Genomic DNA, 21,572 nt, shown 5'->3' with positions numbered 1-21,572 from the left:
AAGTGCCCTGTATTTTCTTGGGCTCATAAAAACCTTAGAATCTTCTTTCTTATTTCTACTGACCTAAACCTTAATGACCATCTCATTCTAATGTCAGGCCTTGGGAAAAATGACCCATAGCACTCAAGTAGCACTAAAATGACTTGCACCACAATACCGTGTCATGAACCAAAACACTACTCATCAAAAGTTTGTTATATGAATACAGAATCAAGGAACCGAGTTATTCTTGAAAGACATTTAAAATTATTATAAGCATAACAAGTCAAGGAGAGTCAACAGTAGTATAAGAAAAAAAGACAAGCTCCAAAGGCTTTCTAATGCACCATTTCCACTTATATGGCATGGTGATAGACTGCTGTGACACAATAAAAAGAGAAGAACTAAGATGGCATTAACAATAAAAATTACGGCACTCTAAAGCAAATGCATCCCAGGATCAGAATTTCAGAATATTAGAGCTAGAAATCTGAGAGAAAATTCAGTCCAATATTTTCTCTTTACAGATAAAGCAACTAAAAAGAACACAGAGGTGACCTGCCAAGATTATACAATTATTAAGTCTCAGAAATCAATTCATATCTGAGTTTTCTGAGTCCAGAGCTTTCCCTCTTACTTAAACCATATTTATACAACCTAAATCCAGAAAACAGAATCATAAACACACCAGGGCTTAGCACAGGGTCTGGTCCATAAATGCTTTTTGTAGCTGCTTTAGCTGTAAAGTGAAATTTCTCTCAGATTTCTAGCTCTAGTATTCTGTGATTCTGATCTTGGGATGCCTTTGCTTAGAGACTGCTGCAATTTTTAATGCTAATGCCAGCTTAGTTCTTCTCTTTTTATTGTGTCACAGCAGTCCATCACCATGCCACATCATTGGAAGTGGTGCCTTAATTAATGCTTAATGCTTGTTGACTTGACTTGGCCATAAAGTCTGCAGCCTTTGTAGTTCTAGAGCCTTAGGGAGGTAAGGTAAGGAAAGGGGCTCAAATCAAAGAGCAGTTTTTCCAGGGCACAGTGTAAGGAGAGCAGCTAGCCATGTAGGGGGAGTGGGAATTCAGCCACACCCTCTTATCCAGATAGGAATCCATCTCAATACTATCTTGTAAGAGGGTGAGGAGGATAGGCAAAATTATTTCACTAGGATAAGGGACATCCAGGAGGGACACTTGCTCCATAGATTATTTTTTATTAATAATGACTTATTATACTTGTTTCCCATAGCCAAGTTGATCATACCCTTCTCTAAGGCTCTAAGTCATAGTGAAAATGACAGCTAGCATTTATGTAACTCCCACCATGGACCAGGAACCATCAAATATAATCTCATTTGATCCTCCCCAAAGTCACAAAGCTAAGAAATGTCTGAGGCTGGACTGAACTCAGGTCTTTCTGACTCCAGAATTGCATTATGAAACACCCCTCCCCTCCACCCAGTATAGTTTATATTAAAGGCAGGAATTTGAACCCCTGGCAGCAATGACAGTTCTTTATCCCATTAATACCTCACTGCCTCCCAGGGGATATATTCCTATTATAAAAATTTGATTCTATTATAGTTATTACTATACACTGTTACAAATTATTTTTAAACTCCATGATTTATACTAGATAGCCCCAATTGATGGGCAATATCCAGATTTACATGACTGATTAAAAGATAAACAGTCACTGACAAAGTCAACCTAAACAGGGGGAGGCCATCAAGGCCAGAATTCTCTTTGCAGGCTTCTCTTCTCCTCCACACCATTACTATCCACCAGCACATTACTATCACTACTCATTATGGTTTATCTTGTAGAATCTGCAGATACCTCCCCACTGACTTGTACTGTTTATGCTTGTCCCCCACAGATATGTCCATTTATCTAATTACTTTTTTACATGAAATTAAGAGTAGTTACCTGAAGCCCACCCTGAATAGATTCTTGTACTTCAGATGTCCAAAAGATCTGAGACACACAAAGAACCGTTTGTCCTGGCCATTCCCTTACCCAATTAATACGTTCATTTTGGGGGTAGGCAGCAATTGCTTGTCTAATTACCTGAGGAAAAAAAGAAAACACTACATTTCAATCATGTTGTAATCTATTTGAATAATTGTTTAATAAAAAATACTAAATATTAATACACTAAACAGTGTGAAAACTTAAAAAAAACACTATTTCTGAAGGTACCATGCAATTTAATTTCACAAATAAAACTTATTCCTATCAAAGATATCAAGAATAGTAATGTATTGATGCTTTTCTAATGGCATTACCAATCTGAATACAATATTTTGCTCAAATTAATTCAACACCTGACTACCTCCTCTCTGCTCCACCCCACTTCCCAATCCAGTTATGGACTCTATAAGTGAGGCATATATATAAAGAAAGCTCCAAGACTCTGAAGAGGAACTCTTGAAATGCAAAGGAACTTCGTTGCACTATTAAGTCTCCTTGTGGATTGCTTTACTTGGGGATTTTGAAATATATTTTATTAAAGAAATTACATATCATAACCCTCAGGTTTTAAGTGGGCCATTGCCCCAATTAGAATCATGAACCTGGTATATTTTCTACCAAAGAATAATCCTTAACCAAAAAATGGCACCAGATATAATATCCTAAATTGACAGCTAACTTAATATGTGACAGTCATCAAAACTATCCTTTTGATGATGAACTCCTTCTACTATTTTGTATTTCTAGGGTATGTGAAATGTCATGGGGGACAGATGGTAGAAGGTTAAGCAGAAACAATAAGATGTTAGAAAGGGCAAATGGGGCAGAACTTGATCAAGTGATGACAAGTTGAATGGGGGAAATGGTTCAATAAAGACATGGCAAAAATAGAGAAAAATTGGAATGTTCTAGAAGGAAGCTATTGGGAGTGCTAGTAAAAGTCAAAAGGAAGTCTCAACAAGAATTCTATGCTCTCAGAATTTTCACATATCAGAATCTGATTCCATCTGAGTATACTGGATTCTATTAATTAGCTTTTGAAATCTAGCATTGTTATTTCAATTATTTAACTTTCTAGTTAGTATCCCTTATTATAGAGGAATTGAAATACATTTATTGCTACAGAGAATTCAAAAGTATTAACTATGCTTTAATAATTAAATATCAATTCATTTGTAATTATCTTTAGATAATGAGAAATACAATGAAGCACCTATGCACATAACCTACTCACACAGAAACATTCTATTTTTCATGTTTCACATTAGAGTTCTTTGCTTATTTCTCCTTATGTCTATTTTGTTGCCTCCTCTAAAATCCTTCTCCAAGACCTCATCATAGCATGGAGGTGACCTTGGTTTCCAGAAGGCTAGGTCACAAGAAGTTTGGAAATCTATATGTGAAGACCCAGAAGACATTTTATATCTATCAGCTTAGATATACATATGTGTGCAGAGACAAGACATCAAAAAGTTTTTCAACCATGGCAATTCTTGAAAGGTTGTAATCTAAGTCAGTAGAGAGAGTGTCCATACAAATATAATAGAAACACCTTTGATTTGTCATAGTAGAGTAAGAATATTTCACAACATCCCCTATATATAATATAATTAATATAATATAATATAATATAATATATTACAATACAATATAATACAATAATATATATGCAAATATTAAAAAGAAATGAGAAATGAGAAAAAAGAAATAATTGTAAATAATCTCTATTCATCACTTTTAAATTCATCTACTTTGAAATAGCTACTGTAGACTCTACAAATAGGACACTCTGACTGGAAAATTGTTAAAATTTCTATAGGAACACCTGGCAGCTTATAATTTCTTTTAAAAGAAGGAGGATAGATTAACAGACCCAGTACACCTTTAGTCTGGTGGAGAGACTTGGATTAAAAAGCTAATTATTTTCACCCAGACTGAAGATGCTTAAAACTCATATTCAAATATTGAGCTCCAAAGTAAAGTAAATCCAAAATGTAAATAGCAATTTTAAATTATTCTATTTATTCTCTGTCTCTGCCTCTCCATTTTTCAAATGTACACACATACATACATGCATATATACATACATACATAGTTTTCTGATGTTTGAAAAAGTTTTTCATTCTTTATGGCATTTTGAATTTTCTTTATCTCTAATTGGCAAAATATCTTCCAAACATTTAATAACAGAATTATGTAGTTTAGTATTAACTAACTAATAATATTAATGTCATATATTGCTTTATTATAGCAGGTCAAGAAAGAACCAGGAAATTTTACCTTATGAATAGATTTTAGCATAGCTTTCTCTAATTCAACCAACCACTTTTCCACTTGACCTCTAGCTTTGGCTGTTGAAATTGTATCTACAAGTTCTACAACTTCTCCTTCACTACTCTTCATGTGAGTTATGTCTAAATTATCAGTGAATTCGACCTTGGCAATTCCTTCAAAACATTTTTTCAAGTGAGGTTGTACCCTGTAGGAAAGAAAGAAAGAAATGGCTCAAATTCAAGTGGGTCTTTAGTCACAAACAAAATTAATGTCTTTCATAGAAAAAGATGCCACAGGGTGGCTAGGTGGCATAGTAGATAGAGCACCAGCCCTGGAGTCAGGAGTACCTGAGTTCAAATCCAGCCTCAGACACTTAATAATTACCTAGCTGTGTGGCCTTGGGCAAGCCACTTAAGCCCATTTGCCTTGCAAAAACCTAAAAAAAAAAGATGCCACAAATAAAATGGTATGGCCTTGATCATAAACTACAAATCATTAATAGACCTCACACTGTATTATAGATGGGTCAACTGTCCCTGTGGAAGGAAGAGCATATATTACTATTTGCTTGCTGTAATGGAGACATGATCTAATGTCTCTTATTTTGATATACAACTAAGAGTGAAGTGAATACATCTTTTAGATATTTAAATTCCCTTGGGGGACTTAGAACAGACATAACAACACTCCCCTTTGGTCAAGAAAATATGGATGGACTTAAGATAGAGGTGTTCTGGAGGGAGCACCAACATTGAAGAGATTGCATATACAACAAAACGTATTTTAGATGGATGCACAAACATATAAATCTATAAAATCAGGCAAGCAAAATATAAATTTCAGCTGGAAATTTGTTATTTTAGTCTTAGTTGTTTTTATTCCTCCTTCAAAGTTTGGGACACAAGATACATTTCATAAGTCCATGTGAAAATATATGACCAAATTAGAAATTCCAGAAGAAACATATATATATATATATATATATATAGATAGATAGATAGATAGATAGATAGATATAGATATATGGGTTTTTGCAAGGCAAATAGGGTTAAGTGGCTTGCCCAAGGCCACACAGCTAGGCAATTATTAAATGTCTGAGGTCACATTTGAACTCAGGTCCTCTTGACTCCAGGGTCGGTGCTCTATCCACTGTGCCACCTAGCTGCACCAGTAATATATTTTTTTAAGCAAGGTTAATGACATCATAAAAAATAAATAATCCATGTTATTTCCATTAAATTTTTTTTAAAGTTTAACATCATAAGGAATGATAAGATAAGAGATTATATTTTTTATTGTGTACTTTAAAGCCAAATTAATTTATTAGCTTGAATATCAGTCATCATGTGCACTTCAAGAAAACTACTTACCGAGTAGGATCCTTTGTCTCTGACAGAATCTCAAGAAGTTCATCGTTGGATAAGAAAAAGAATCTTGGGAAGAATAAACGCTTCTTTTCCAAATATTCATTAAGTCCTTTAAGTATAAGCTCCAAAAATTCATTGCTTTTTTTCAACTTTGGTAGCATTTTATCTATGGTGGTCACTTTTAGAACTTGCTTGTCCTAAATTTAAAGTTCAATCATCAAATGCAAAAAAAAAATGGTAAGGAAAAAAGAAAATTTTTAAACTAGTTTTCCATTTTGTACTACTGACAAAGCCAGAGGCTTTTAGAAGTCAATTTATAACATAATACACAGAAATGACTTTACTCAATATGGCTAAACTCTTTGATTAAACCAGACAAAAGAAATCTTTATACTTGAACTTCAGCATGGATGTCTAAATATTCCTTGTTTTAAAGAAATTAATGAATTTGAAAAACTAATAATAACAATAAGGAAAAATGGATTAAGATCCATACCCTGCTATCTCATAAGGAAATTTAAAAAAATAATGTGGATAAACTATATTTGGAAAAAATTATAACAAAAGTCAATAAGCATTCAGGTATGGTGACAAAAAGGAAAATATAATAATATTGATGTTGCATATAACAGAAATTAGATCTACTTTTACAATCTTAATTGAGATGTCATCATTAAAAATGTTTTATGATCCTTGCAAATTAATATCAAAGAGTTCTTAAGTTTCATAGTGTCCTTTAAAGAAGGCCATTTATTATATATTTATTATATATCACAAAATATGTATTATATATTATTATATTATATGATATATTGTTATATAATATATTATTATATTATATATCACAAAAGCTAAAGCACTCTGTCCAACTAAGCAGAATTTGGTATCACATGGGTTTCTTTCTTGTATACTCCTTAATTTCATTTTATTTTCTTCCTTCAATAGTAGAATGTTATTCACCATCTTCCTCCCGCATCTATCTTCCAGAGAAGGACTATTTTGTCTTTCTCTTCCAATCACCAATGCCAGAAGAACATTGTAAGTACTTAATATTTGCTTGTTGATTTAAATTACATTTAATTTGTTTCCTAAAAGATTAAAATGACTTTTTTCTTACTTTATACAAAAGGGCTCCTTGGAAGTAGCATTAAAGCAGAACTTTTTTGTCCACTGTTTTCTTTCAAGTAATTCAAACTCACTCAAGCAGATAAACTGTTTTTTTTAATGTGCTGAGATTTGTGCCAAGAATAACAAATATGTGTAATATGAAGTATTCATATTCCACAAAGTTATCACTATTTTTTGTCCAAATATAAATATTCTAACAACTGATCTCATGACAATTTTTTGAACTGTATATTGAAATGGAGCATATCCATTTCAAGTAAAAGTAGTTTTTTTAGTTTTCCTTCTTAGCATGTTCTACCAGGAAATGCTAAGGGCTCAATGGACCTTGTGAATCAAAAACTCAATATTTTGCTGGCAAAGTGAAGAGATCCCTTTTCTAGGTGTATTTTGAGGTGGCAAAGCAGACATAAGAAATTTCAATAGCAATTCAACTAATAATTGATAAAAAAAAAGGCTCATATGAGCATATATGATCATCTAAGTACAATATCAAGATAATTCCTTGATGGTTTTCATGAAAATTATATTACAAATCTAGATAAAATATATCTTGCTATGATTGAGGACTGAATGACAAATACCAATATTAAACAACTAATTTGCTGTTTAGATTTTTATGTGACATATATAAGAATGATGAGTTGTTTTAACTAAATCAAAATAATTACCTCAACTATTTGATGCTTATATATATGAATTATCTTCTCTGATAAGCTCCTCTCTAAAATATGAGTCACTATGCTTTGTGCATGCCCACAAGGAACTTTTTTAAATTATCTAATAGCATACCTTGAGAATTTGTTAAATAAAAATTATCATTTTCATTAAAATGTTTCCTAAAATATTTCTAAATAAAATGTATAACATGAGTAGCTCTATTTATTTTGGAAGGTAATCATTTTTTAAGAAAAGGATTTTATTTACACTTCCTGTTAGTTTAATGCTAAAAAGATATATTAAAAAAAAGAACCCAAATAAAATCCAATATAATATCTCAAGTTATTATTTAAATGGATGCATTCTTTGGGATGGTGTACTCTTTTAATCTCACATCTGAACTCTTGAAAACTATTCTTAGAGTGCCATCTCCTGGAAAATCATGCTTTTATTTTTTAAAGTCAACTTTCATAGTTTATAAGTTTAAAAAGCTTCTTTAACAAATTTATAACATTTTCAACCTGTGGAAGAAAACAGTCATCGTTTAACAACTGTACTGTGCAGTCAATATTTCATACCTCAATAATAATAACATAATAATAATAATTAGCATTTACATAGTAATTTAAGATTGATAAACATTGTTTACATACATATACACACATACATATATATATTTATATACACACATGCATATGGTAAATTTTTTTTTTATTTTTCACAATCACCCTAGGAAATAAGTACTATTATTATCCTCATTTTATAGACAGGAAACAAAGGGTCACATAGACTAAGGCTGTAATCAAATTTAGGCTTTCCTAATTCTAAATCCAGTGTTTTATTTATCTTCCTCCCTAATATAAAACCAATCCTTCAAATTTCCTCCATAAAAAATAAGATAATTGGAAGTAGATTAAAATAACATTACTATGTTTCCAAAAGCCCCAAATCATTTTGAGTAACAGACTTCTAAGACCATTGACATAGATACGCACATGTGAAAAAGGAAGAGCTCATAGTATTTTCCTGAGGGCATGGAAGTACTAACCTTGTGATAAATGTGCCTACACTTCAAAGAACTTGCAACAATATTCAGTGTAAAAGACCCTCCCAAGTTTACCGACAAAGTCAAAGGGACACAAACGCATGAGAAAAACTACTTGGATAACCAGATCCCTAGGGCTGTACTGATAGGCCCTCCTGAGGTCTCACCAGTGTTTCTTGTTCTCCCTCCTTCATTATCAACACACTCAAGTCAACAGCTTTGGTATAGCTCAGAATTCTGGATGCCACCTGGTTTAAATGCTGCCTATGGGCAGGCTTAGAGTAGGAAAGAGGATAATGCCATTATCAGGGGTGTTGACAGTAACTGTTTCCCTCAAACTCTCATAGTTCAAATATTCTGCCATGATACTATGAATTTCATTCACTAAATATGTATTGCAAGCTCAAGTCATACGATTAGATTTAGCCTATTCCTAAGAAGAATTTATTTGGATTGTCTATGACTTATTGATTTTTACCATTATTATGACATTATATACCTATATCTATATATCTATATATATATATATATATAGAGAGAGAGAGAGAGAGAGAGAGAGAAATATTATTACATGCTTATTTTAGATTAAATCAGTCAATAGTATGTATAAATTTGTCTATGGAGCCAAAGGAAAATAATAGTGGTTATCAAAGTTCAATATCAGTCCAATCAGAGACTTTTACTGGATGGTTCCTCTCAAAGGAAAATTATGTATGCAGATAAAATAACTAAGAAGTTTATATAATGAATATTGTTTGCCTTTTCTTAAGTATCTTAAGATATTCAAAAAAAACAAACATCATAGTTTGTGAATAAGGGCTCTAATAAAGCAAAAACTGAGGCAAAGCTACCTTTAAATGTTTTGCTTGTATTTGTATATAATCTGCTTGGGATATAATTGCAGATGCTGGAATATATTCATATAAATATGTATCGTTATTTCTTGTTTTCTTTTTTATCTTAATTATCCATGTTTATTTGCTTATGTACTAGTGTTATACATGAATTATATAGCTAACAAATCCAATTCACTCAAATTAAGACATCATCCTTGTGATGTTATTGGTCATCTTTGAGAATGAAGGACATCAACAAACAGCAACAATAGTTATAGATGTTCTCACTTATACAAATTTTGTTGCCTATGTATATCTGTTTATACATTAACATTAAGACTTGCATTGACATTGAATATTTGATCCAGACCAATCATTTCATTAGTATAGGAAATGCCCTTTCCCAATGGAGAAGGTGAAGAGACGTAGTTATATCTGGGGGTTAAGTAACTTACCCAAAGTTACTGAACCAGTAGGTGTCAATCCAGGATGACACCTAGGTTGTGAAACTGTGAGGGGAGAAGGATGGTGGTACCCTCAACAGTACAGAAGGGAAGTTAGGAAGAAGGAAGGACTTGGGGGGGACAATAATGAGTTCAGTTTGTACAAGTTAAATTTAAAATGTCTACAGGACTACTGAAATATGAAGTGTATAATTAGTAGAGCATGGAATAATTTAGCTATTAGATCTATGGATAAAGGAAGAATTAAGTACCAAGCAACATATAGAGAGCATCACAAAATGCAAAATAGATAAATTTGATTATATAAAATTAAAATATTTTGCACAAAAGTAAAAAGTAAAGCAGAAAACTGGGGGAAAATACTTTTGAACAAATATCTCTGCTAAAGGCCTCATTCTAAAATATATAGAGAACTTGAGTCAACTTTATAAGAATACAAGTCCAGGGGCGGCTAGGTGGCACAGTGGATAGAACACTGGACCTAGAGTCAGGAGTACCTGAGTTCAAATTTGGCCTCGGACACTTAATTACCTAGCTGAGTGGCCTTGGGCAAGCCACTTAACCCCATTGGCTTGCCAAAAAAACCCTAAAGAAAAAGAATACAAGTCCTTTCCCCAATTGATAGTCAAAGGATAGAAATAGGTACTTTTCAGACAAATCAAAGCTATAGTCATATGAAAAAAATGCTCTAAGTAGTTGTTATAGACAAAAGAAATGCAAAAAAACCCCACTTAGGTATCAACCCACAGATATCAGATTACTGTTATGACAAAAAAGGGAAAATCATAAATTTTGGAGGGGTTGTGGGAAAAGTGGGACACCAATGAATGTTCTGTTGGTGGAGTTGAGAACTGATCCACCCATTCTGGAGAGGAACTTGGAATTATGCCCAAAGAGCTATGAAGCTGTTCATGCATACCCTTTCATCTAGCAATACCATTGCTAAGTCTATATTTAAAAAAAGATTTTTTGACCTATTTATACAAAAGTGTTTATAGCAGCTCTTTTTGTGGTGACTAAGAATTGGAAACTAAAGGGATGGGTAATTGGGGAATGGCTGAACAAGCTGATGTGTGACTGTGATGGAATAATATTTTATTGTAAGAAATGATAAGCAGGGGCAGCTGAGCACTGGCCCTGGAGTCAGGAAGACCTGAGTTCAAATTCGATGTCAGACTCTTAATTAATTAGCTGTATGACCTTGGGCAAGCCACTTCTACTGCCTTGCCAAAAAAAAGCATAAAAATTCCCTATGTACAGAAATGATAAGGATGATTACAGAAAAACTTAGAAAGATTTAAATGAAATGATACAAAGTGAAGTGAACAGAAGCAGGAGAATGCTGTGCACCTTAACAGCAATACTGAACAATGAAGAACTGTGAATGACTTAGTTATTTTCATCAATATAATGATCTAAGACAATACCAAAGAGGTCATGTTGAAGCATACACCTCCATTCTGAATACAGACTGAATCATGCTATTTTATTCTCTTTCTTTCTTTCCTTTTTCTTTTCTTTATCTCTCCTTTTTTCTTTCCTTTTTTTGTTTGAGTCTTTTTGTGCAAACAACTAACATGGAAATGTTTTACATGATTGCACAATGTATAACCTATATCAGTTTGTTTATCTTCTCGTGGAGGGGGCAGAAGAGGTAGCAATAGAATTTGGGACTCAAAACTTTTCTAAAATGTTAAAAAATATTGTTTCAAATTGCAATTTGGCAGGGTAGCTAGGTGGCACAGTGGATAGAGCACTGGCTCTGGCGTCAGGAGGACCTGAGTTCAAATTTGACCTTAGACACTTAATAATTACCTAGCTGTGTGTTCTTGAGCAAATCACTTAACCCCATTGCCTTGCAAACCCCCCCCCAAAATTTTTAATTTGGGGAAATGAAATTTTAAAAGATGTCTACAGGACATCCTGTTTTAGATGTATAAAAGGCATTTGGAGATTAAGATTGAAAGTTGGAAGAGAGGTTAGCGATGAACAATTAGATCTGAAAAGTCAACTTCAAAAGAGATGATAATTGAAACTATAGGAGCTGAATCACAATCACTGATTGAAATATTATGTAGGGAGAAGAGAAGAGAGCCCAGAACAGTCTTGAGAGACTCCTATTATTAGTAGGTATGATGTGTATGATAAAGGCCCACCAAAGGAGACAGAAGAAGGGCTGGTCAGATACATGAAGAAAACCTAGAGAGAAGAGTATCAAGGAGAAAAGGGTTATCAATTGAATCAAATGCTACACAGAATAGAGGTCAAGAATAAAGATTGAGAAAAAGTCATTTAGATTTGACAATTAGAGGACTAACAACTTTGGAGAGAGCAGTATCATTGAATGATGAGGACAGAAACAAGACTGCAATGAGTTAAAAAAAAAAAGTGAGAAGAAAAGAAATGGAGACACTTGTAGAAAGCCTTTACAAAGAATTTAGCCACAAAAGAGAGGACAGAGGGCAAAGGCAATGGGGATAAATTAATCAAATAAAGGTTTTGAGAATGGGATAGAAATGGACCTATTTGTAGTCAGTGTGGAAGTAGCCAATGAAGATAAATGAGAGAGGGCTGATGATGGAGTGATCCGCTGCATTTTTGTTTGCTTTGGCAAAGAGAACATGAATCTATAAACTGGGCCCTAAAATTTGACTCTATGGCTAAAGAATACCTCTTCAAAATTTAAATGAGTAGAAGTTAAGGTTGAGCTGTGGTTACTCCTCGATATCTCCAAAAACCTTTTTGAATGTTTTAACAGTTAACTTATCCTTGCTATGAAACTGTTACTGGTCTTAATTTCATTGTAGCTTTTATTTATTTGGAATTGTGAACATCAAAGCTTCAATGGAATGAGCCAGTGAATAGCTTTGTACATAGAGACAGAGTTTTAAACTAGTAAAGAGTTTTAAAACTTCACTCCAAGATACTTTGTTTTTTGTCTTCTCTGGGCAGGGGATGAGCTGTCTAGGTAAAAATCTTTTGATTTTATTAACAACAACCAAGGACATTATTTAGATAACTGGGGAGCCTTTACCTTAGGCCAAACAGGAGTCATAAGTAAACAGACTTCAGTGACCATAGCAAGTTAGGTTAAAGCAAGATGTTTTTCTCAGAGTCAAGAAACCACAAGCCAAATATACTCCTTTCCTTGTTACTGTTTTAAAGTTAGCTAAGAGAGAGTCAACAACCAGCTGGTTAAGGGAGGGGTTGGGGGAAAAGGGAACAAACAGATATTTCAGAGGTTGTAGGAGATGGAATCCTGTGAAGAGTGAGTTCTTAAACTTGTAAAACCTGATAGATTATGCCACCTGCTGGTTTTATATTTTTTATTTAAAATATTTATATACTTTACATACTATATATAATATACACATATGTATATTATATATACATATGTATATAAATATATAGATAAACACATATATATCAAATATGTATATATCAGAGTTTACTGATAAGGTAAATTCAACAGAGTATATACCTGGAAAACAATCATTAAGATATTTGACATAGTACTTCATTAGATTCTTATTTTTATGAACAAAAATGGAGAAACGTATAATTTATCTTGGTTCAGATGGAGGTAGAGATAGCTAGAAAATTTATTAATTACATAATAGTAAGGGGAATACTATGTTTAATGATGGAATTGGGATCTATAAAGATTTGGGGATGACCACAGTAAAATGAACCTCAACAACTGAGTCTAGTGAAAAGAAATAAAGATAATAAAAAGAGGACTATTTTAAATCTATAATTAACATAAATGTATAGTAAGATATCTGGGTTAAAAATAAATTGCATAAATATAAAATTTAGGGAAAAAGGAGAATGAAAAGAGAATAGTACCAAATGACTGGTGTAAATGGGGAAATGATCTGGGCAGTCTTAAGAGGCAGTGAGTTTATTCTCAAATGCAATGTAGGTCTTCAAGCAAAGGTTAAAGGCTTCTCAAGTAATATACAGAGGGAAAGGTGCTTCCATCTCTAAATTCTGTAACAAAAACAAATCTCTCCACAAAGTAATAAAACCTGTTCTATGTCATCTGATTACTTTCACTCTAAAATTATCTCTCATTAGCTAGATCACACAGTGGATAGAATGCCAGGGAGGCAGGACAACCTCAGTTTAAATCTGGCCTCAGACACTTACTAGCTGTATGGTCATGGTCAAGTCACTTCACCCTGTTTGCCTTAGATTTCTGTAAAATAAACTGGAGAAGGAAATGGCAAATCATTCTAGTTTCTCTACCAAGAAAACTCTCTATGGGGTCAGGAAGCATAGGGTGTAAAGGAATGACTAAACAAGATCATCTCCCATTTATCCTGTATATATATATATATATATATATATATATATATATATATATATATATATATATATATATATATATATACATATATATATATATCTTTATTGTACATATTGTTTACATGTTATTTGCCCCATTAGATTGGGAGTAGGGATGGGAGAAATGTTTTTGTTTTTCTTGATATCCCCAGTCCCTAGGATAGTGCCCAGCACTTAGGATGCACTTAACATCCTATTGTTATCTTAACTTGACCATTTAACACTGGTGCTATGAAACTGACTACTCTCTAAAAAACTGTTTCTTCATTTTTTAAAGAATAAATTCATTGTGTTTATTATTTTATGCCTTTAAAAGTGTCTCCTAAGACAACAAATACAGATGAGATAAAGTAGAAAGAGAATATTTCCATTATAAAATGAGATTCCATTTTATGTCTTTCACAGGGATATCCTATATTGTATTTAAATATGCTTTAATAGGGGTGGCTAGGTGACACAGTGGATAGAGCACTGGCCTTGGAGTCAGTAGTACCTGAGTTCAAATCTGGCCTTAGACACTTAATAAATTGGCTTTGGGCAAGCCACTTAACCCCATTGCTTTGAAAAATCTAAAAATAAACAAAAAAATAAATATGCCTTAATTATTTAGTTCTAATAGTTTTTTAAAGAACACACTTATTACACAGATAAAATATATCTTTTTTCTGGACAGATTTCCATCAATTCCTATCTCTGACAACAATATAGACTTACTGAGGTTATGATTTAAGTTTAAATAATAAAGATATGGCCAAGACATCTGAGGGGAAAAAAGACAAGTATATCTATTGTCTCATGGTACTGAATCTGATTTTCAAACCTATGGAAAAATTTTTCAATTATTAAATACCACAACTTTAAAGTCAATGTGGCCTCATGGACAGCTAGCTGGCTATCTCTCTTTCCCTCCCCCCTCCTTCCTCCTTCCTCTCTTTTCTCCTCTCCTCTCCTCTCTTCCCATGTTTTATTGTATCTATTTGTCCATTTTCTCTCTCAAGCCTTCTTTCTCTTTATCATAATGTTATTCTTTAAGTATTAGAGTATTTTATCTGTCAGTGCACAGACTTTCCAAGTCAAAGAACCCCAGAGTCCTAAACCTCAACAAGGATGTTGAGAAATAGTTCTCTACTCTCTGTTTGAAGACCATCATCACTGAGGCAGCTTCCAGTGCCTCCCTAGATAACCTATTTTACTTTTACATTGTTTAAGATCTTTTTCTTTTTATCATCTGAAAGTCTCCCTCCTGGCAACTCCGGCTCATTGTCCTCCCTCTGGAGTCCAATAGAACACATTTGGTTCCTTTTTCCCAAGAACCCTCAAAATATTTGAGAATCACTGTCCTGTCCCTCCTGAGTCTTCTCTTCTGAAAAATCTTCTAGAGAAGATTAACATTATCCTATCTATCTTCTGGATGCACCACAACTTCTCCATGTATTTCCAAAATGTGGTGATAAACTGAACATTATCTGATCATAGATTCTCTTCTAATGAAGAAAAGAACTATTACCTGCCTTGCTTTGGACACAAAGAATGTATCTGAGAGAGTGTAAACTTCTTTGGTTGCTCCAATACAACACTGCATTTTCGCTTAGAGCATATTGTGGCCTTGTAGATTCTGTGAGTCCAAATACATGCTTAAAATATTTTAATGGCAAGGTATCTAAGAACACTTTGCTTATATTTTTTCCTACCAATGTATGTCATGAACTGGAGGAAGACTCATGTTCCTGAGTTCAAATCTGACCTCAGACACTCAATCCTATTTGCCTCAATTTCCTTATCTGCAAAGTGACCTAGAGAAGGAAATGGGAAACCATTCTAGTGTATTTGCTAAGAAAAACCCAAATAGAGTCCTGAAGAGTCAGACAAAACTGAAACAACTGATCAACAAAAATCACATGAACTAACTATGTACTAGCAGTATTTACTAATGTCCTCTAAATTTGGGCTCCAAGTAAGTAGATATAGCAACATATTTGGATTATTTTGTTATTATCAGTTTTTTTTAAATTATTGCTTCTTAATTAGAGATCCTGGATTTATGGTTAAAACAAGTGAGAATAAGATCATAGTTTCCTGGCTTCTATTACAAAACAAAATTTGCCACTTTAATAGAACAGTCACATTTATTATTCAGATAATTTCCTTACTTGCATAACAACTTTCATCAGTTCTCTCCATGTCTTGTCCACTGTAGTAAATCTCCTGCCTTCCTCAGGCATTTGAGCCATAATGTCAGGAGAACTAAAAATTGGCTCCAAATATAGCCAAGTTGCCTGAACCTTTAGCCATTCATCCAGAATTTCCTGAAGCAGCAATAGTTTACCTTCCCATTCTCTGTGAATCATAAAGTCATAGTTCTTAATAACTTTCTAAAGAAAGAACAAAAATTTTAACCTATTCTTTTAAGATGATAAAATATCAGGGGCAGCTAGGTGGCATAGTGGATAAAGCACCAGCCTTGGAGTCAGAAGTACCTGGGTTCAAATCCGGTCTCAGACACTTACTAATTACCTAGCTGTGTGGCCTTGGGCAAGCCACTTAACCCCATTTGCCTTACAAAAAAACTAAAAAAAAAAACCCAAAACAAAAAAAAGATGATAAAACATCAAAGAGCCCAATTACCATTTCTTTATGTGGTGGTTTCTGATCCCCAGGGTTGTATATACATTTGAAGAAATTTTACTTTCCACAAAACCTTTTAAAAAGTCTCACCTGAGCATGCATATATAGATTTGTTATATTTGTTGCTTAGATTTATATCTGAGTGCTCTATGGTTTTTCACCCCTCATTACAGAACTGTGTAATAGGGAGGACATTTATTTCCTAATCTTATTTTCCAGTTTAGGATAAATGATTTGCCTGGGGTCATACAGTATATAGGATTTTAGATATTATTCATAACATAAAAATGAAAAGTTTCCAATTCTGTAGCTAGTAATTATTGCTAGAAAAGTACATACTAATTTTTTCTAGGAAAATTATATAATTATTGAGGAGTGATAACTATATTTGATCTTCAAATACTTTACTATTTAATTTGATGTCAATTAGACAAGAAAAGCTTAATCTCTAAACTAACAAATCTCAATTCCCAAGAGGAAATTTGTGATTGAAGGAAATTTCACATGATCTCATCTGGATATTTTAAATAGTAAGACGAAATGAGTATATTTAAAACATAATAGATTCACAATTGCATTTCTCAGTTTTCAGAAAACAAATATCACAAGCCATTGTATCATAATGTCACATTTCAAGGTAATAATTCAGCAAGAAATTTGTGACATCTTAAACTATAAGAAGCAGATCAATCTGTTAATATCAATAGGATTTACAAATAAATAATATTATTTCACATGAATACTTCCATGATTCACATTCCATTTTAATTATGATATAATATATATATATATATTTAAAACATTAAAATCAAGAAAATAATTCTAAGACATTGCTATAATTTCCATGAATGCATTTTTTAAATTCCCCCAAATATTTTCCACATTTTAGAATGCATTTTAATGAGGTACTCATCTTCCTCTCTTCCCTTGTTAGGAAAACAAGAGTTAGAGAAGGAAATAATCACTGGTGTTTACCTAATCCAACCTCTGGGTAACTTGGTGACATAGTGGATAAAGAACCAGTACTGAAGTCAGGAGCATTCATCTTTCCACATTCAAATCTGACCTCAGATACTTACTAGCTGTGTGACCCAAGGCAAATCAATTAACCCTGTTTGCCTCAGTTTCCTCATTTGTAAAATGAGCTGGAGTGGAAAAGTGGCAAACTATTCTAGAATATTTGTCAATAAAACCCCAAATGGGGTCACAAAGAATTAGACACAACTGAAACTGAACAACAAAAAATGGCATGAATTATGTAATTACCTCCACTTCACATTGAACAACAAAAGTTCCTTCTTCAGCAGAAATGAACTATCTGTGTAGATGGCAGAATTGCCAAGTACATAACTAAACTGATTGCATTCTTCCTTTAGGATGTGTTATTTGATATATGGGTTATAAAACAATTCTCTCTTTGTGTAATGGTGCACAGAAATGATAATCTCTAAAAGTCAGGCTGAGTGGGTTTTATCTATTCTTCTGTTTTAGAACTATTAGTCATTCAATTCACAATATTAAAAACATTAAAAAATATAAACCTAATTGAAGTATTAAAGATGTGAAGGCTGCATGAAGATATAGAAACATCAATTTACCTCATTTCTTTTTCATAAGGCTTAATGAAAGGAGATCCTCGCATAGTTTGTGATTTAACGATATGGTCATCCAACAACATTTGAATTTCATCCACTGCTGACAAAATAAATGTCCCACTTTCTCTGTAGGGCAGGATGACAAATTCCATTGCATCCCATTCACCAATCATCTTCTCCATGGCCTTTTCAAGTGAAAATTCTTTGCTAGCTGATTCACTAATACTTTCAAATCTGTCCAAGTATGGTTCAAGATTCATGTCTAGAAATGAAGAGACAGTTGAGTCTTCAGTTGGCTTAAGGGTATAACCAATAATATTGGACATGGCTTCCCAATGTCGGCTCCGCAAACCAGGATTGCAAATCACCTGAATAAGAGGAATGTGCTCCTTGAATTCTTCAACTTTTGCTTTTACCTTTTTGGTAATTCCTAATGCATTTGGAGAATCATAGAAGCCTTTTTCTAATTTATATAGTGCTCTATAGTAGTTCCCTACATCTCCTTCTACTTGATCAGGATTCACCTTGGAATATGGTCCTTCTGTCCAATTTTTAAGTTTGGAGCTAAATTCTACAGCCATATCATAGAGACGAAAATAAGGGTTCAAAGTATCTTGGATTTTTTTACGCTGTGGATATATAGATGGTGGCCAACCAAATGCCTCTTCTTCGGCATTAAACTGCACAATCTGAAATGACAAACATGAAATATTTTCTAAAAAATTAAATCATCATGTACTAATTCTTCTAACAAATAATTTCCAAGATCAGACTTATAAACATACAATCTTGAGCTCTTTTCTAAGAATGTTAATACAAAAAAAAATTTACTATGGGCTATAAAATAAATTAAGCTAAAATTTTTTAAAAAGCAGACTGATGCTAGTAGTAATAGTAGATGGAATCTAATTAATATGCAAAATTTAAGAAGGATAAATACTAAATTTTACATCTGAATTAAAAGTTAACAAGTAAAAAGATGGGATGGGAATCTATACAGGAGTTCATCCCAAAAAATCTGGCATTTTAGTGGGCAGCAAGCTCAATATAAGTTAAGAATATATAATAATGTGGCATCCAGGAAATCTAATAAAAATCTCATATTACATTGGGAAGCATAATTTCTAAGAATAAGAAAGAAGGCAATAGTCCTGTACTTTGCCCTAATTGGGCCAGATCTATACAGATATGGATGCTCTGTTTTTAGGAAAGACTAGAGCATTACTAGTGGAGAATAAGCAGGATTGAAAAACATCTTCTAGTTCATGTCATTAAGACCAAATGAAGGAAATGGGATTGGTTAGTATGAAGAAAAGACTAAGGGAAAATGATGGATGTGTTTAGGTATTTGAAACAGTGTCAAAGGGGAGAGATTAGACTTGCTCCATTCAGTACTAGAGGGCAGAACAAGGAGCAAAGAATAGAAATTAGAAAGAAAAAAAATGAAGTTAATTCTAACTATAGTAGAACTTCATAACAATTGAGCATTTCCAAAATGAAATGGCTGTTGCAGAAGTTAAGGTTTCCCTATACCACCATCCCCCCCCCACACACACACACCAAGAAAGTTTACAAAGGCTACATCCGATGTGTACTTGTGAAGATTTCTGTTCAGAAATAGGTTGTAAAAGGTAAATCCGAGGTCCCTTCCAACTCCCAAATTCCCTGAATTCATTATCCAAAATTAAAATATTCATACAATAAAGTTGCTTTTCTAATACCAATTCTAACCCTTAACAAATTTAGAAATTATACCTTTTCTGCTGCTAAATCCAACTTTGCATTTAGTGCTTGAGCTTTTTTGAGATATCGATTAATATCCTGAATATCTCCAAACGAATAAAATTCTTCCACTTGTTTGGAATAACTCTCGAGTTCCTCAATAAATCGCTCACATCGTAACTAGTTTAAAAATTAAAAAAAAAAGACTTTACCATTTGAATGAAGTAGAAACCTATGAATCAATGCAAATAAGATCTTTGTAAGGTATAACTAAACATTTTCCTTTCAAAAACCTGGGTAAAAACCTAAGAAAGAGCAAATAAAATTTCAAAAGTCAGTCAAAAATTGCTCCAGTTAAAAAGCTATTAAATATCATTTATTTATACTGCACTCAGAATTATTATTATTATTATTATTATTATTATTTTAGGTTTTTGCAAGGCAAATGGGGTTAAGTGGCTTGCCCAAGGCCACACAGCTAGGTAATTATTAAGTGTCTGAGACCAGATTTGAACCCAGGTACTCCTGACTCCAAAGCCGGTGCTTTATCCACTATGCCACCTAGCCGCCCTGGGAATTATTATTATATAGTGGGCTAGAGTGAGGTTTATATATACATTAACTATAAAAAGGAGTTACTAAGAAAAATTAATATGCAGCCATAGACATGTTTTGTTTCCTGAAGGCAAGTCATTTTTTCAGGATATTATAAAACCACATTGTGTTTTTATTGACTAAATAATAAAAATATTTTAATTAATTTGCTAAAGTTCTTCAAGACTCCCTTTTGCTCTGTTTTTTAAATAAACCAATTTGAATTTATAAAATTGAATTTCCTAATACATTTTCTATGATTCATACTGCTATCTGTCATAATGTGTGTGCTTCAATTGGGAAAAATTAACAAGATTTTATTTCGTGTTATATATAAAAATAAATTCTATTTTTGTTATGATTCTTGCCTTTCTTAAATTTACCTACTGGTTTAAATAAAATATTTCACAATTAAATCTTGTAATTAAAAGAGGATTTGTTGGATACTTTTGTTAAACTCACTTTATTATTTTTCATAACTTTGTATATTTGCTTAGTAGCAATGACACATAGGTAAAAAAAGGAAAATTAGAGGGGGAAATTCCTAAAATTTCTTAATTTTAGAAGCTGATTCTGTGCTATCACTTATGATACCAGATGGAACTTTCTATACTAGTTAAAAATTATAGCTCTATAAGTCTATGATTCAGAGAAACATCATATAAGTAAATATGCAATTTATTCTTATGCTGTTCTCTAGAGACAATGCAATTTTAATGACTTATAAAAGAATAATTTGTGTATTATGAAATGTAGAATTTCAATAATAGTTGAAAATGGAAATGTGAATCCATACTATGAATCACTATTTTATTAATATGATCAATCAATTTCCAATACTTTTAGGGATAATCTGCACTAAGATTTTATTCCAAATTAATTGAAGAATTGATAGTTGACTATATTTTGTACATTTCTTTTCTATTCACTCATTAAGCCAAGTAGTCCACCAATGATATATACTAT

The 21,572-nt window shown here is 32.7% G+C and overlaps 1 protein-coding gene across 9 annotated transcripts in view; it reads right to left on the bottom strand.

The window, feature by feature from the left end:
• The window catches only part of DNAH7 (dynein axonemal heavy chain 7), a 271,696-nt gene that overhangs the window by 229,627 nt on the left and 20,497 nt on the right, over nt 1-21,572 (bottom strand). For 6 of the 9 annotated variants that reach the window (XM_074215444.1, XM_074215439.1, XM_074215442.1 and 3 more), the window contains exons 6-11: nt 20,046-20,192; nt 18,294-18,979; nt 16,221-16,407; nt 5,594-5,787; nt 4,230-4,428; nt 1,905-2,045 (exon numbers count right to left, since the gene is read on the bottom strand). In XM_074215444.1, coding sequence (XP_074071545.1) covers nt 1,905-2,045; nt 4,230-4,428; nt 5,594-5,787; nt 16,221-16,407; nt 18,294-18,979; nt 20,046-20,192 — 1,554 coding nt within the window. Of the gene's footprint in view, nt 1-1,904; nt 2,046-4,229; nt 4,429-5,593; nt 5,788-16,220; nt 16,408-18,293; nt 18,980-20,045; nt 20,193-21,572 lie in introns of those variants that run through there. The other 3 variants (XM_074215446.1, XM_074215443.1, XM_074215447.1) reach the window with 3 other exon arrangements.

Source organism: Macrotis lagotis, chromosome 1 (assembly GCF_037893015.1).
Source record: "Macrotis lagotis isolate mMagLag1 chromosome 1, bilby.v1.9.chrom.fasta, whole genome shotgun sequence".
Lineage (NCBI taxonomy): Eukaryota > Metazoa > Chordata > Mammalia > Peramelemorphia > Peramelidae > Macrotis > Macrotis lagotis.
This window is presented reverse-complemented; position numbering and strand designations above follow the sequence as displayed.